Consider the following 10,858-nt stretch of genomic DNA (forward strand, 5'->3'; position numbering starts at 1 on the left):
ACAGCACAGTCTCTACCCCTGGCACCCCGACAGCCAGCCCTGGTCAGCACCACAGGACTCAGCATTAAGGAGCCTGCCCCTCTGCCCACCAGGCCACAGGTGCCCGCCCCTGCCCCCTTACTGCCGGACTCTAAGACCACTATTGCACCCACGGGTAGCCCCAAACCCTTACAGCCCCTCCCCACACCCATCTTGACCATTGCACCACACCCTGGAGTCCAGCCCCAACTGGCCCCCCAGCAGCCACCTCCATCCACGCTTGGGACCCTGAAGTTGGCACCTGCTGAAGAAGTCAAGTCCAACGAACAAAAGAAGAGACCAGGGGGGTGAGTGAGGTGGGACAGAGTGGGGGCTGGAGAGAACTGGCTACGCCCTTGTGTGTGTGAAAGAGCACCCGAGGAGCTTCCTATTTGGGCATATTGTCACCGTGCCCATCCCCACCAGTAAGTGGCACTGCCCTCTGTCATCCTCAGGCTTCTGGTTCCCCAAGGCTAGGGCTTTTGGCATTTCCAAGCCATTGGGCACACAAAGCCAGCAAAGCAGTTCAAACCCATGTCACCAGCCAGGAGACAGATGAGGCTGTCTGCTCCTGCATGAAGATTTACAGCTTCAGAAACCCCAAGGGGCAGTTCTAGTCCGCCCTGTGGGGTCACTAGGAGTTGGAACCTGTTCGGGGAAGGGGGTTGGGCTAACCGGCCTGGTGTGAGCTTGTCTCCTCATGGGCAAATGGGTGGGATAGGACACTAACGGGGTTGTGGGTGATGAACCTGGATATGCCGTCCAAGGGATTTATGTGGCACAGGGCAAACATCTTTGCTTCCTAAAGGAGAACGTTGGGGACAAAGCCGCCTGTGGCATTCGGGAGGCTGGGGGCGGCTGGTAGGAGGGCTGCAGAGTGGGGCCCTCCTCCCTGAGCCGCCTCTGTCTGGGTTGCAGGATCGGCACCAGAGAAGTCCACAACAAACTGGAGAAGAACAGGTGTGACTGGGCCCACCGCCCTCAGTTCCGGGATTGGCCCAGCCCTTGGTCTCCCCGCAGCTCCCCTTGGGCCTCCCCTTCCCCACCCCCCCGGGCTGGCTGACCCCAGCTAGCTCCTTTTCCCCAGGAGGGCCCATCTGAAGGAATGCTTTGAGACCCTGAAGCGCAACATCCCCAACGTGGACGACAAGAAGACGTCGAATCTGAGCGTGCTGCGGACGGCACTGCGGTACATCCAGGTACAGGGGGAGGGAAGCCGGGCCAGGCAGAGGGCGGGCTAGGGTGGCAGTGGCGGCTGCAGCAGCAGCAACTTCCTCCCTCCCTCCCCAACCCCCCTCTCCCGCCCTCCTTCGCCGGCTGCGTCCCCGCCCTCTCGCTCCCCCGCCCGCCTCCACGCGGGCACTGAGCACATGGCCTGGCTGACGTCAGCGGGGCTCCCTACCCGGGAGGAGGAAGCGGGAGGCAGGACGCGCGTGCGCGGGGGGGAGGGCGGTGGCAGCGGGAGCCCCCCCCCTTTTCCACCACCCTCCCTCCAGTCACCTCCACCAAGCCCCCGCCTCCTGCTCATCCCCGAAGCCTTGGTGTCTCCGGGACCGCGGAGGGCGCGCTGCAGCCCGGCCGGGTGTAAAACCCGGTGCCCGGACTACCGCTATCGTGTTTGGTCGGGAGGGGGGCGCGGGCAGTGCGTGGAGCCGGCTCCTCCGCCCTGTCGCAGTGCCCCCTTCTACCCCTGTATCTGTTGGTGCCCAAGCTTTAGGCATGTGGAGTGGGGGTACGGAGCCCACCTGGGCCCCCCTCGGCGTGATGTCAGGCCCCGCCCCCTTACCCCAGGGGACGCCCCCTGGTGAGGTGCCTATCTGAGGTTGAGGAAAACTGTTTAAATCAGCTTGGGGGGACTGGTGGTCCTTCTAAGTGAGAAACAACCACGGGAGTCGCAGAATCTTTAAAAATTATGCTTTTCTTCTGTCTGGGTTACAAAAATAAGCCCTACTTCTAGTTGCTTTTTTAAGGGGCCCTTCTGGCAGTGTGTCCCCTCCCTTTGGGCACCGGCTCTCCTGCAGGATGGGGGTTGGGGAGCGCGCCTGCCAGATAAGACAGTTGCCATGACGGCCCTGAGTTTCGGTTTCCCTGGAAACCGTGGAGGGTTCCGCGTTCAGCAGAGGTTGTGGGGGATGGGGCCGGCGGCCACGCTCGGCTGCCGAGGAGACACGGGAGCCATTGGGCAATGGGAGGAACTTGGGTCTCTCCCTGCCCGGTCGGGGGAGGGGGAGCATTAGGGTCTCCCAGTCGACCTTCCGGTGAAACCTTGGAGGGCTGGGCAGCTTGGTGAGCCCCCTTGGGAACGGGTGGCAAGGACGGGTCTGGTGGTGCTGTGAACTAGCGGCGGACGCCACCCCTCATCCCCCCTCCTTTCTCTGCTGCGGGGTCACAGCCCTGAGGTAACCAGAGCCTGACTTGTTGAGGGGCGGAGGCGCTGCTTCGCGACGGTTCCCAGCCGGCGGGCCACTCCCCTCCTCCCGCGAGCGACCGAGCGCCCTTCCGCCCGCACTGGAGGGCGAGGGCGAGGGACTGGCGCGCTTCCAGGCCGTTTCCCGGCACCTGGTGTGGGCGGGGCCATGCTCGGGGATTGGCTGGGCCTCGTGTGGGCGGGGCTTCACGGCGTGCAGGAGGAGGGTGCGGCCGGCGGAGAGTGACGCAGCAAAGCGAGGTCCGCGTGGGTGCGCGCGTGCTCTGGAGGGGCGGAGCTTCGTCTGCAGCTGGAACGGACCTGGCGCCAGGAAGGGGACGGGGTGTGGATTTTGGAGGCCGAGAAAGGCCGGTCCAGGCATATTTCTGGGACACGTTTGCAGAACTCCGGTTTGAGTTTACCTACCGGTACTTCTGTCGTATTGTCTGCCAGTGATCAAATCTCTGCCCGCATACCGTGACATCCCTGAATACCAATGACTTCATTTCTGCTATGAGGCTAAATGGGCGGGGGGCGGGGGGAGTGTAAAGTAATAGTAGCTCTGTCATAGGGATGCTAGGCTTAAATCTGACTGTGGAAATAGTACCCACCAGTCTGTAAACGTGAAACAGCGGTTATTCCAGGGCCGGAGCGATGAAATGGCGGGTTCCTCTTTGTAGACATGTGCTTTGGGAGGGGAGACCTGCGTAATAGGGAATTTGGAATCACTTAGAAATCGATTCAGTGGAACCCCCAGGCTCCTCATCGGATACTTGGCCTGGAACTAGTAGTGGGAATAAAAACCAAGAAATCCACTGCAGACTTCGTGACCCCATGTGTGGGATGCTCCCAGGGTGTGCTCAGCTATGATCTTTTAGAGGAGGAGTCTTGGTGGTTATGCGTTGAGCTGCTAGTTTCAGGTCAACAGTTCAAACCCACCAGCTACTCCGCAGGAGGCTTTCTACTCCTATAAAGAGTTACAGTATCAGAAACTCACCAGGGCAGATCTACTGTGTTAGGCTGGGTTGACTAAAGAAACAAATTCAGCGACATATATGTGTAAGAGCTTTATGTAAGAAATTACATATCGAGCAAACATCCAAATCCAGTGCAGGCCAAGTCCATAAATCCCTGTTCAGACCCACGCAGCCACATGCAGTGAGCAGAGTGTAGGGAGATCACAGGCCGGTGGGGGCAGGGTTGCATAGATCCAATGGCAGTGGCAGCATCACAGGGCTCAGTGCAGGGCCCTACCTGGGCTCATCAACCAGAAGGTGAAGGCAGAGAGGGGAGTAAGTCCCCAGCACCCTCCTTATAAGGTCATGCCCACAAGGAGGCACCATCAGGCTGTGACCTGATTGACAGGCTAGACTCCACCCCTACACGTTTATGTAGCTTCAAGTTGACATGAAATTATGTGAACTACCACATCTACCCTGCCCTACAGGGTAGCTGTGTGTTGGCAAGGACTCAATGGCAGTGAGTCGAGGGCTTTTGTTTTCTCATAGAAGCAACCGCCCAGTCCTTTCATACTAGTAACCTGAGGGTTAAGCCTTTGACACTACCCAGGGGCCTTGGTGGTTGTGGAAATGGAAACTGTAGAAAGATTCACAATGTGGTTTTCTCTAAATCCCCAACCTCATCCGTTAGTGTTTTTCATTTAAGTACCTTTAGCTATCCCGTGCCTTTCCTCCCAGGTTCGTAATTGTGGCTTTGTGGAAGATGATAAAGTTGCGAACAGACTAGGCCGTCGTCCTCGCTCCGTCGGGGGAAAGCAGGGTAGCCCTGGAGGAGCACTAGGGAAGTCTTTGCTGAGGAAAGGATGGACGTGTGAGCCGAGCCCGTAAGGACGAGTCGAGGTGAACACGGAAGGCAGGGAACTGGGTCCAGGCCAGCATTTTTCCGGTGGGTTGTTGGCAGAGATGGGGACACTAGATGATAGTCAAAGGTGGTGCTGATGGGGCCCTGTAGACTGAGGGCTCTATGTGCTGGGGGTATTGGTGGGAGGGGCAGTGGAGATGCTGAGGGAGGCCTCCAGTCGGACTCCAGGGTGGCTGGAAGTGGCAAAAGGTTTGCAGAAAGTTGTGCTGTAGGCAGGCAGATCCCAGATCAAAAAGAAGGTCCTCTCTTCCCAGCCTGGAAATCCCCCAAGCAGGCAGCATTCCAGATTGCTGCTTCCAGCCACCTCCACTCCCCCCCTCCCCCCACTGTCCCACCCAGTCAGGTTGCAGTGAGGGCTGAGGACTTGTCACCAGTCCTGCTGTCAATGGGCCCCAACTGGATTCATATCCAGCCCTGGCCTGTGTGTCTCCCTTACACTTTACCTGCAGAGATGGCAGGTTACGGGTATAACACTGTCAGATCTCAGCCAGGGCAGAAGGCGGCAGCGGTAGGTCACAGGCAGCTTCTCTCACCAATAAGGTGAGAAATGGAGCTCATGGGGGAAGTGGGGCCTCGCTGATGGGTGATTGGAGACATTGTTGTGCTCAGTGATGGTGGGCAGTCATGGGAGACTGCTGCTAACCCCTCCCCTCGAGGAACGGGCATCAGGAGGAAGCCAAGGCTAATAGTTACCACGATTCCCTCTAATGCAGTGGTTCTCAACCTTCCTAATGCCGAGACCCTTTAATACAGTTCCTCATGTGGTGGTGACTCCCCCCCCCAACCATAACATTATTTTCGTTGCTACTTCATAACTGTAATTTTGCTACTGTTAAGAATCAGGCGACCCCTGTGAAAGGGTCGTTTGACCCCCCAAAGGGGTCTCAACCCACAGGTTGTAAACCGCTGCTCCGAGGAGCTCTGATTGGTGTAGTGGGCTACAAATTGAGCTGCTAACCACAGGGTAGCCATTTGAGCCCACCTGTGGCTCCATGGGAGAAAGATGAGGCTGTCTACTCCTGTAAAGATGTAAAAGTCTCAGAAACCCACAGGGGCCGTTCTGCCCTGTTCAATCGACTCGGTGGCAGGGAGTTTGAGCGTTAGTCTTTCTGCCATAGGGAGAAGAGACTCACGAGAAACCGCCTCCACACACACACAGCCCCTGGTTGATTTCCTCCACTGGTGCCAGGACCCACCTTGTGCACTGCTGCCTCCACTGGTGCCAGGACCCACCTTGTGCACTGCTGTCTCCACTGGTGCCAGGACCCACCTTGTGCACTGCTGTCTTGGCCAACAGTGGGGCTGGCGCAGAGAACGTGACTATAATGACCGTTGTTCGTTCACACACAGGGCTGGAGGGAACGGTGTGTGAGGTGGGGAGGCATGAATATGGAGATGGGGGTTGTGAGAGTCTAGTTAGATGGGTGGCTGGGGGACCCACGAGGCCTTTTAAGGCAGGAGGAAGAAGGCTGGGTGGCGTCGGTGGGAGATTGGTAGAGGAAGTTGGGACCTCAGCTGTGCACGGAGGGTGAGCAGATGAGACCTGGAGTGGCCCTGAAGAGACTGCGTCCAGCGTCCAGGCGGTTGGGTTCCGGAGGTGACGGTGAAGACTGCTGTGGTGGTAGCAGGTGCTGCAAGCCCTGGAAGGGAGAGCCCAGGAGCAGGTGGGGGGAGGGAGTAGACAGCCCGGCCCAGAGGCCAGGTCTGGCGTGGTCCGGCTGCACAACCACCAGGACATGCATAGGCCAAGGGAGAAGCCAATGGCAGAAGGTCCAGGAGACCTAAAAGCGTTTAATTTAATCAAGTGTGAGAGTCAGGTGGTTCTGGAGGCCCGGGAAAAGATGTTTGACTTGGACAGGCGGCGCCGAGTGCCGCTGTGTCCCTTGTTAGGGAGCCCTGGCAGCAGAGTGAGTGGTTGAAGCGTGGGGTTCCTAACCACAAAGTTGGTTCCACCTCCCCAGCTGCTCCGGTCAAACTGTAGCGCCTAGGAGACTAAGGAGTGGCTCTTCTCTGCCCTGCAGGGTGGCAGGGAGTCTGCAGTGGACCCCCTGGCAGTGGTCTGGATGTTGTAGACTGTGTGCCTCTTTCTTAGGGGGCCCCAGTGGCGCTCAGCTGCTCTGGCTATCTGGGAAGACAGACCTGGAAATCGGGCTCGGTAAGGGCTTGTCTGTAGGTGCCCTGAGTCCGTTCGGATTCACAGCAGCCTTGGGCACAGCATTACACAGCACGGCCCGGGCATATGCTCGCCTCACGGTCCTTGCTACTACATCGGAACCCACTGTTGCAGCCGCCATGCCGTGCCATCTCATTGAGGGTCTCCCTGGGGGTTCTTTTGCCAGCTGACCTACTTTACCCAGTGGTGGTGTTCTGCAGGAGCTGGCGCCTCTGGTGTAAAGTGTGCAAAGTGTCGCTGGCTCAGCTTCTAAGGGAGCATCGTAGCGTTGGTCGTTGGTTCTTCCGGGCGGCCCCGGGCGTATTTGGCTTCCTTCTCCTGTAGTACCGCAGTCGAGAAGTAGCAGCTCCCATCCTCCTCACGCACGGCTCTCCCAGGGAGCTGCCATGCATGTGGGGAGACTGAAAGTACCCGTTGCAGGCCCTCCTCTGATTTTTGGACCCCTGCTTCCATGGGCACTGACTATGGAAAGATGGTAGCCTAGACGCCGAGTGAGGTAAAAATGGATTCGATGGCACCCAGCTGCATGCCTTGTGTAAAGAGGAAACGGGGTGGGGTGGGGGGTAGGATGCAGGAACACCAGCGTCGGCACCCTGCAGGAGCTGAGGAGAGGTGGCCAGCTGGATGAAGGCGCCTTCCTGAGGGTGCTAGGGAAGTGGGTGATCATTGGAGGTGGGGTGATGGCCGCCTGGAACCCGTGGGGATGGATAGCAACCAAAGCCGGGAGTGTCGCAGCGTCTTGATCAGTGCAGCTCAGGGGCAGATGTGAAATGGGGTGCAGTCAGTGCTTTGGGGGGCATGTGAAGGCTTCTCACCAGAGGGAGAAGCAGGGAGAACCCTGTGGGGAGCACCCTGGGGGGTCTAGGACCTAGCAGCTGCCATGGAGTGGCAATGGCATGTGTGACAGTCAGGAGTAGCGGTTCTCAGCCTGGGGGCCTCGACCCCATCACAGGGTCACCTAAGACCATCGGAAAACAAGAGTAGCAAAATGACAGTTATGAAGTAGCAACAAAGATGGTTTTATGGTTGTGGGGGTCACCACAACATGAACTGTATTAAAGGGTCGGGGCATTAGGAAGGTGGAGAACCACTGGTCTAAAGGGTCACCTCTGAGCACACCGACGTGACTGAGGAGAGAATGGAGGGAAGGCCACGGTCACTGGGGGTTCCGAGGAAGGCAGCTGCTGGTGGCGCCCAGTGTGGGAGAGCTGTCACCCACCTTCCTCCTCCTCCTCCGAATCCTACCATTGGCCTTCTCCGAGAGTCAGCAGACCCCAGGGTGCTGGTCCACCCTGGGTGGGGCTGGTTCCATGGGCCCCCCCCCCACCTGCCTTCACAGCAGACCTGCCCCTGTGGGCTGAGGGGAGGGGCTGGCTGTGGGGAGGCCCCGCGGTGGCCTCTCAGGGTGTCCTCACAGCGTCTCTCGCCCTGTCCCCAGTCCCTGAAGAGGAAGGAGAAGGAGTATGAGCACGAGATGGAGCGGCTGGCGCGGGAGAAGATCGCCACGCAGCAGCGGCTGGCCGAGCTCAAGCATGAGCTGAGCCAGTGGATGGACGTGCTGGAGATCGACCGCGTGCTGCGGCAGACGGGCCAGCCTGAGGACGACCAGGCCTCCACCTCCACCGCCTCAGGTGAGCACGTCCGGCGCTGTCCCTCCCGCAGAGAGCCTCTGGCTGCTGCTGGACTGTCCCTACCCTGGAACACAGTCACCCTCCAGGGTCATTGTGCTCTCAACCCCTTGTTTCCTGGCCCTTTCTGACTCCCCTCTCCCCATGTCACCCCCCCCTCCCCCCCATGCAGAGGGTGAGGACAACATAGATGAAGAGATGGAGGAGGACAGGGCAGGCCTGGGCCCACCTAAGCTGAACCATCGGCCCCAACCAGAGCTGCTGAAGTCGGCCTTGCCGCTGCCCAGCGCCACCCCTGCACCCCCGCCACCCCACCCCCAGCCGCACCCCGTGGCCCTGTCTCCTGCCCACCTGCCAGTGCAGCAGCAGCAGCAGCCACCACAGCAGAAGACACCTTTGGCCGCCCCTCCGCCCCCACCAACGGCCCCTGCCCAGACACTGGTGCCAGCTCCGGCCCACCTGGTGGCCTCAGCTGGGGGAGGCTCCACGGTCATCGCCCACACGGCCACCACCCACGCCTCAGTCATCCAGACTGTGAACCACGTCCTCCAGGGACCAGGCGGCAAGCACATCGCCCACATCGCCCCCTCGGCCCCCAGCCCTGCTGTGCAGCTGGCACCTGCCACCCCCCCCATCGGCCACATCACGGTGCACCCTGCTGCCCTCAACCACGTGGCCCATCTCGGCTCCCAGCTGCCCCTATACCCACAGCCCGTGGCGGTTAGCCACATTGCCCACACCCTCTCCCACCAGCAAGTAAACGGCACTGCTGGCCTGGGACCCCCAGCCACTGTCATGGCTAAGCCAGCTGTTGGGGCGCAGGTGATGCATCACCCCCAGCTGGTGGGCCAGACAGTGCTCAACCCCGTGACCATGGTCACCATGCCCTCCTTCCCGGTCAACACACTGAAGCTGGCTTGAGGAGGAAGCCACTCAGAGGCCCCAGTGGGGGCAGGGCGGGGGTCCTGGCCCCCACTCTCCCACCCACCAGCTCCACACATTCCAGCCTTGCCCAGGCCTGCTCCACCCCCACCCACCCCCAGGCCTCCTAGGGGACGGGGATGCAAAGACTCTGAGCCAGGGGAGAGAGGGGCCGCCCCAGGGGGCTGGGCATGGGGCGCAGGAGTCCCCACTGCACTAGGACTTAAGAGAATGACTGATGAAATGAGACGCCGGTGAGCGTGCCACCTGTGCGGCCTGGTGCCACCTCCCACTTCCGTTCCCGCCACCCACCCTGTCCCCTGGAATCAGTGTGAAGGGGCCTCCTGGTCTCTGCTTCCCCCTGCCCGCCATCCATTGCTGCTGCTGCTGCTATTGCTCTGTCTGGTGAGGTGGCCGAATGCCCTGCGCTGGACACTAGTGACAGTTCTGAGGGAGTGGCCCGCCTGGAGTCTCACCCAGACCCATGGGTGCCCCCAGCCTGGCCTCTGACCAAGCCGCCACTGATCAGTTCCAGCAGAAGGGCGATGGGCCACCACCACTAAACCAAGTCCAAGCTGTTGCCAAGTTTCCCAGGGGCATTGGACAAGCCTCCCGCCTTGGCGTGGGCACAGAGGTTTGCTGTCCTGTGCCCCCGACCCCCAACCTGGAAAGAAGGGGTGCCATTCATTTCCGCGGCTTCTGCTCAGTCTCCCTTGCGCCCTCTAAGGGCCGGTGGGCCCAGGTGTCTGGCTTTGGGCGCCTCTGCAACCTGGAAGGCCTGGGCCAGGAGCCCGGCAGCCCAGGAGTATTTGGCTTCCTTCTCCTGTAGTACCGCAGTCGAGAAGTAGCAGCTCCCATCCTCCTCATGCACGGCTCTCCCAGGGAGCTGCCATGCATGTGGGGAGACTGAAAGTACCCGTTGCAGGCCCTCCTCTGATTTTTGGACCCCTGCTTCCATGGGCACTGACTATGGAAAGATGGTAGCCTAGACGCCGAGTGAGGTAAAAATGGATTCGATGGCACCCAGCTGCATGCCTTGTGTAAAGAGGAAACGGGGTGGGGTGGGGGGTAGGATGCAGGAACACCAGCGTCGGCACCCTGCAGGAGCTGAGGAGAGGTGGCCAGCTGGATGAAGGCGCCTTCCTGAGGGTGCTAGGGAAGTGGGTGATCATTGGAGGTGGGGTGATGGCCGCCTGGAACCCGTGGGGATGGATAGCAACCAAAGCCGGGAGTGTCGCAGCGTCTTGATCAGTGCAGCTCAGGGGCAGATGTGAAATGGGGTGCAGTCAGTGCTTTGGGGGGCATGTGAAGGCTTCTCACCAGAGGGAGAAGCAGGGAGAACCCTGTGGGGAGCACCCTGGGGGGTCTAGGACCTAGCAGCTGCCATGGAGTGGCAATGGCATGTGTGACAGTCAGGAGTAGCGGTTCTCAGCCTGGGGGCCTCGACCCCATCACAGGGTCACCTAAGACCATCGGAAAACAAGAGTAGCAAAATGACAGTTATGAAGTAGCAACAAAGATGGTTTTATGGTTGTGGGGGTCACCACAACATGAACTGTATTAAAGGGTCGGGGCATTAGGAAGGTGGAGAACCACTGGTCTAAAGGGTCACCTCTGAGCACACCGACGTGACTGAGGAGAGAATGGAGGGAAGGCCACGGTCACTGGGGGTTCCGAGGAAGGCAGCTGCTGGTGGCGCCCAGTGTGGGAGAGCTGTCACCCACCTTCCTCCTCCTCCTCCGAATCCTACCATTGGCCTTCTCCGAGAGTCAGCAGACCCCAGGGTGCTGGTCCACCCTGGGTGGGGCTGGTTCCATGGGCCCCCCCCCC

The 10,858-nt window shown here is 60.0% G+C and overlaps 1 protein-coding gene across 1 annotated transcript in view; it reads left to right on the top strand.

Moving 5' to 3' along the window:
* The window catches only part of MNT (MAX network transcriptional repressor), a 15,299-nt gene extending 5,474 nt beyond the window's left edge, over positions 1–9,825 (top strand). Inside the window, exons 2-6 of the mRNA XM_045299954.1 lie at positions 5–326; positions 937–978; positions 1,106–1,217; positions 7,918–8,110; positions 8,280–9,825. Coding sequence (XP_045155889.1) covers positions 5–326; positions 937–978; positions 1,106–1,217; positions 7,918–8,110; positions 8,280–9,028 — 1,418 coding nt within the window. The 3' untranslated portion in view covers positions 9,029–9,825. The remainder of the gene's footprint in view (positions 1–4; positions 327–936; positions 979–1,105; positions 1,218–7,917; positions 8,111–8,279) is intronic.
* The last annotated feature ends 1,033 nt before the right edge of the window (positions 9,826–10,858 follow it).

The sequence above is a fragment of the Echinops telfairi genome, unplaced genomic scaffold (genome assembly GCF_000313985.2).
Source record: "Echinops telfairi isolate 266 unplaced genomic scaffold, ASM31398v2 ScPeMD7_7458;HRSCAF=8496, whole genome shotgun sequence".
Lineage (NCBI taxonomy): Eukaryota > Metazoa > Chordata > Mammalia > Afrosoricida > Tenrecidae > Echinops > Echinops telfairi.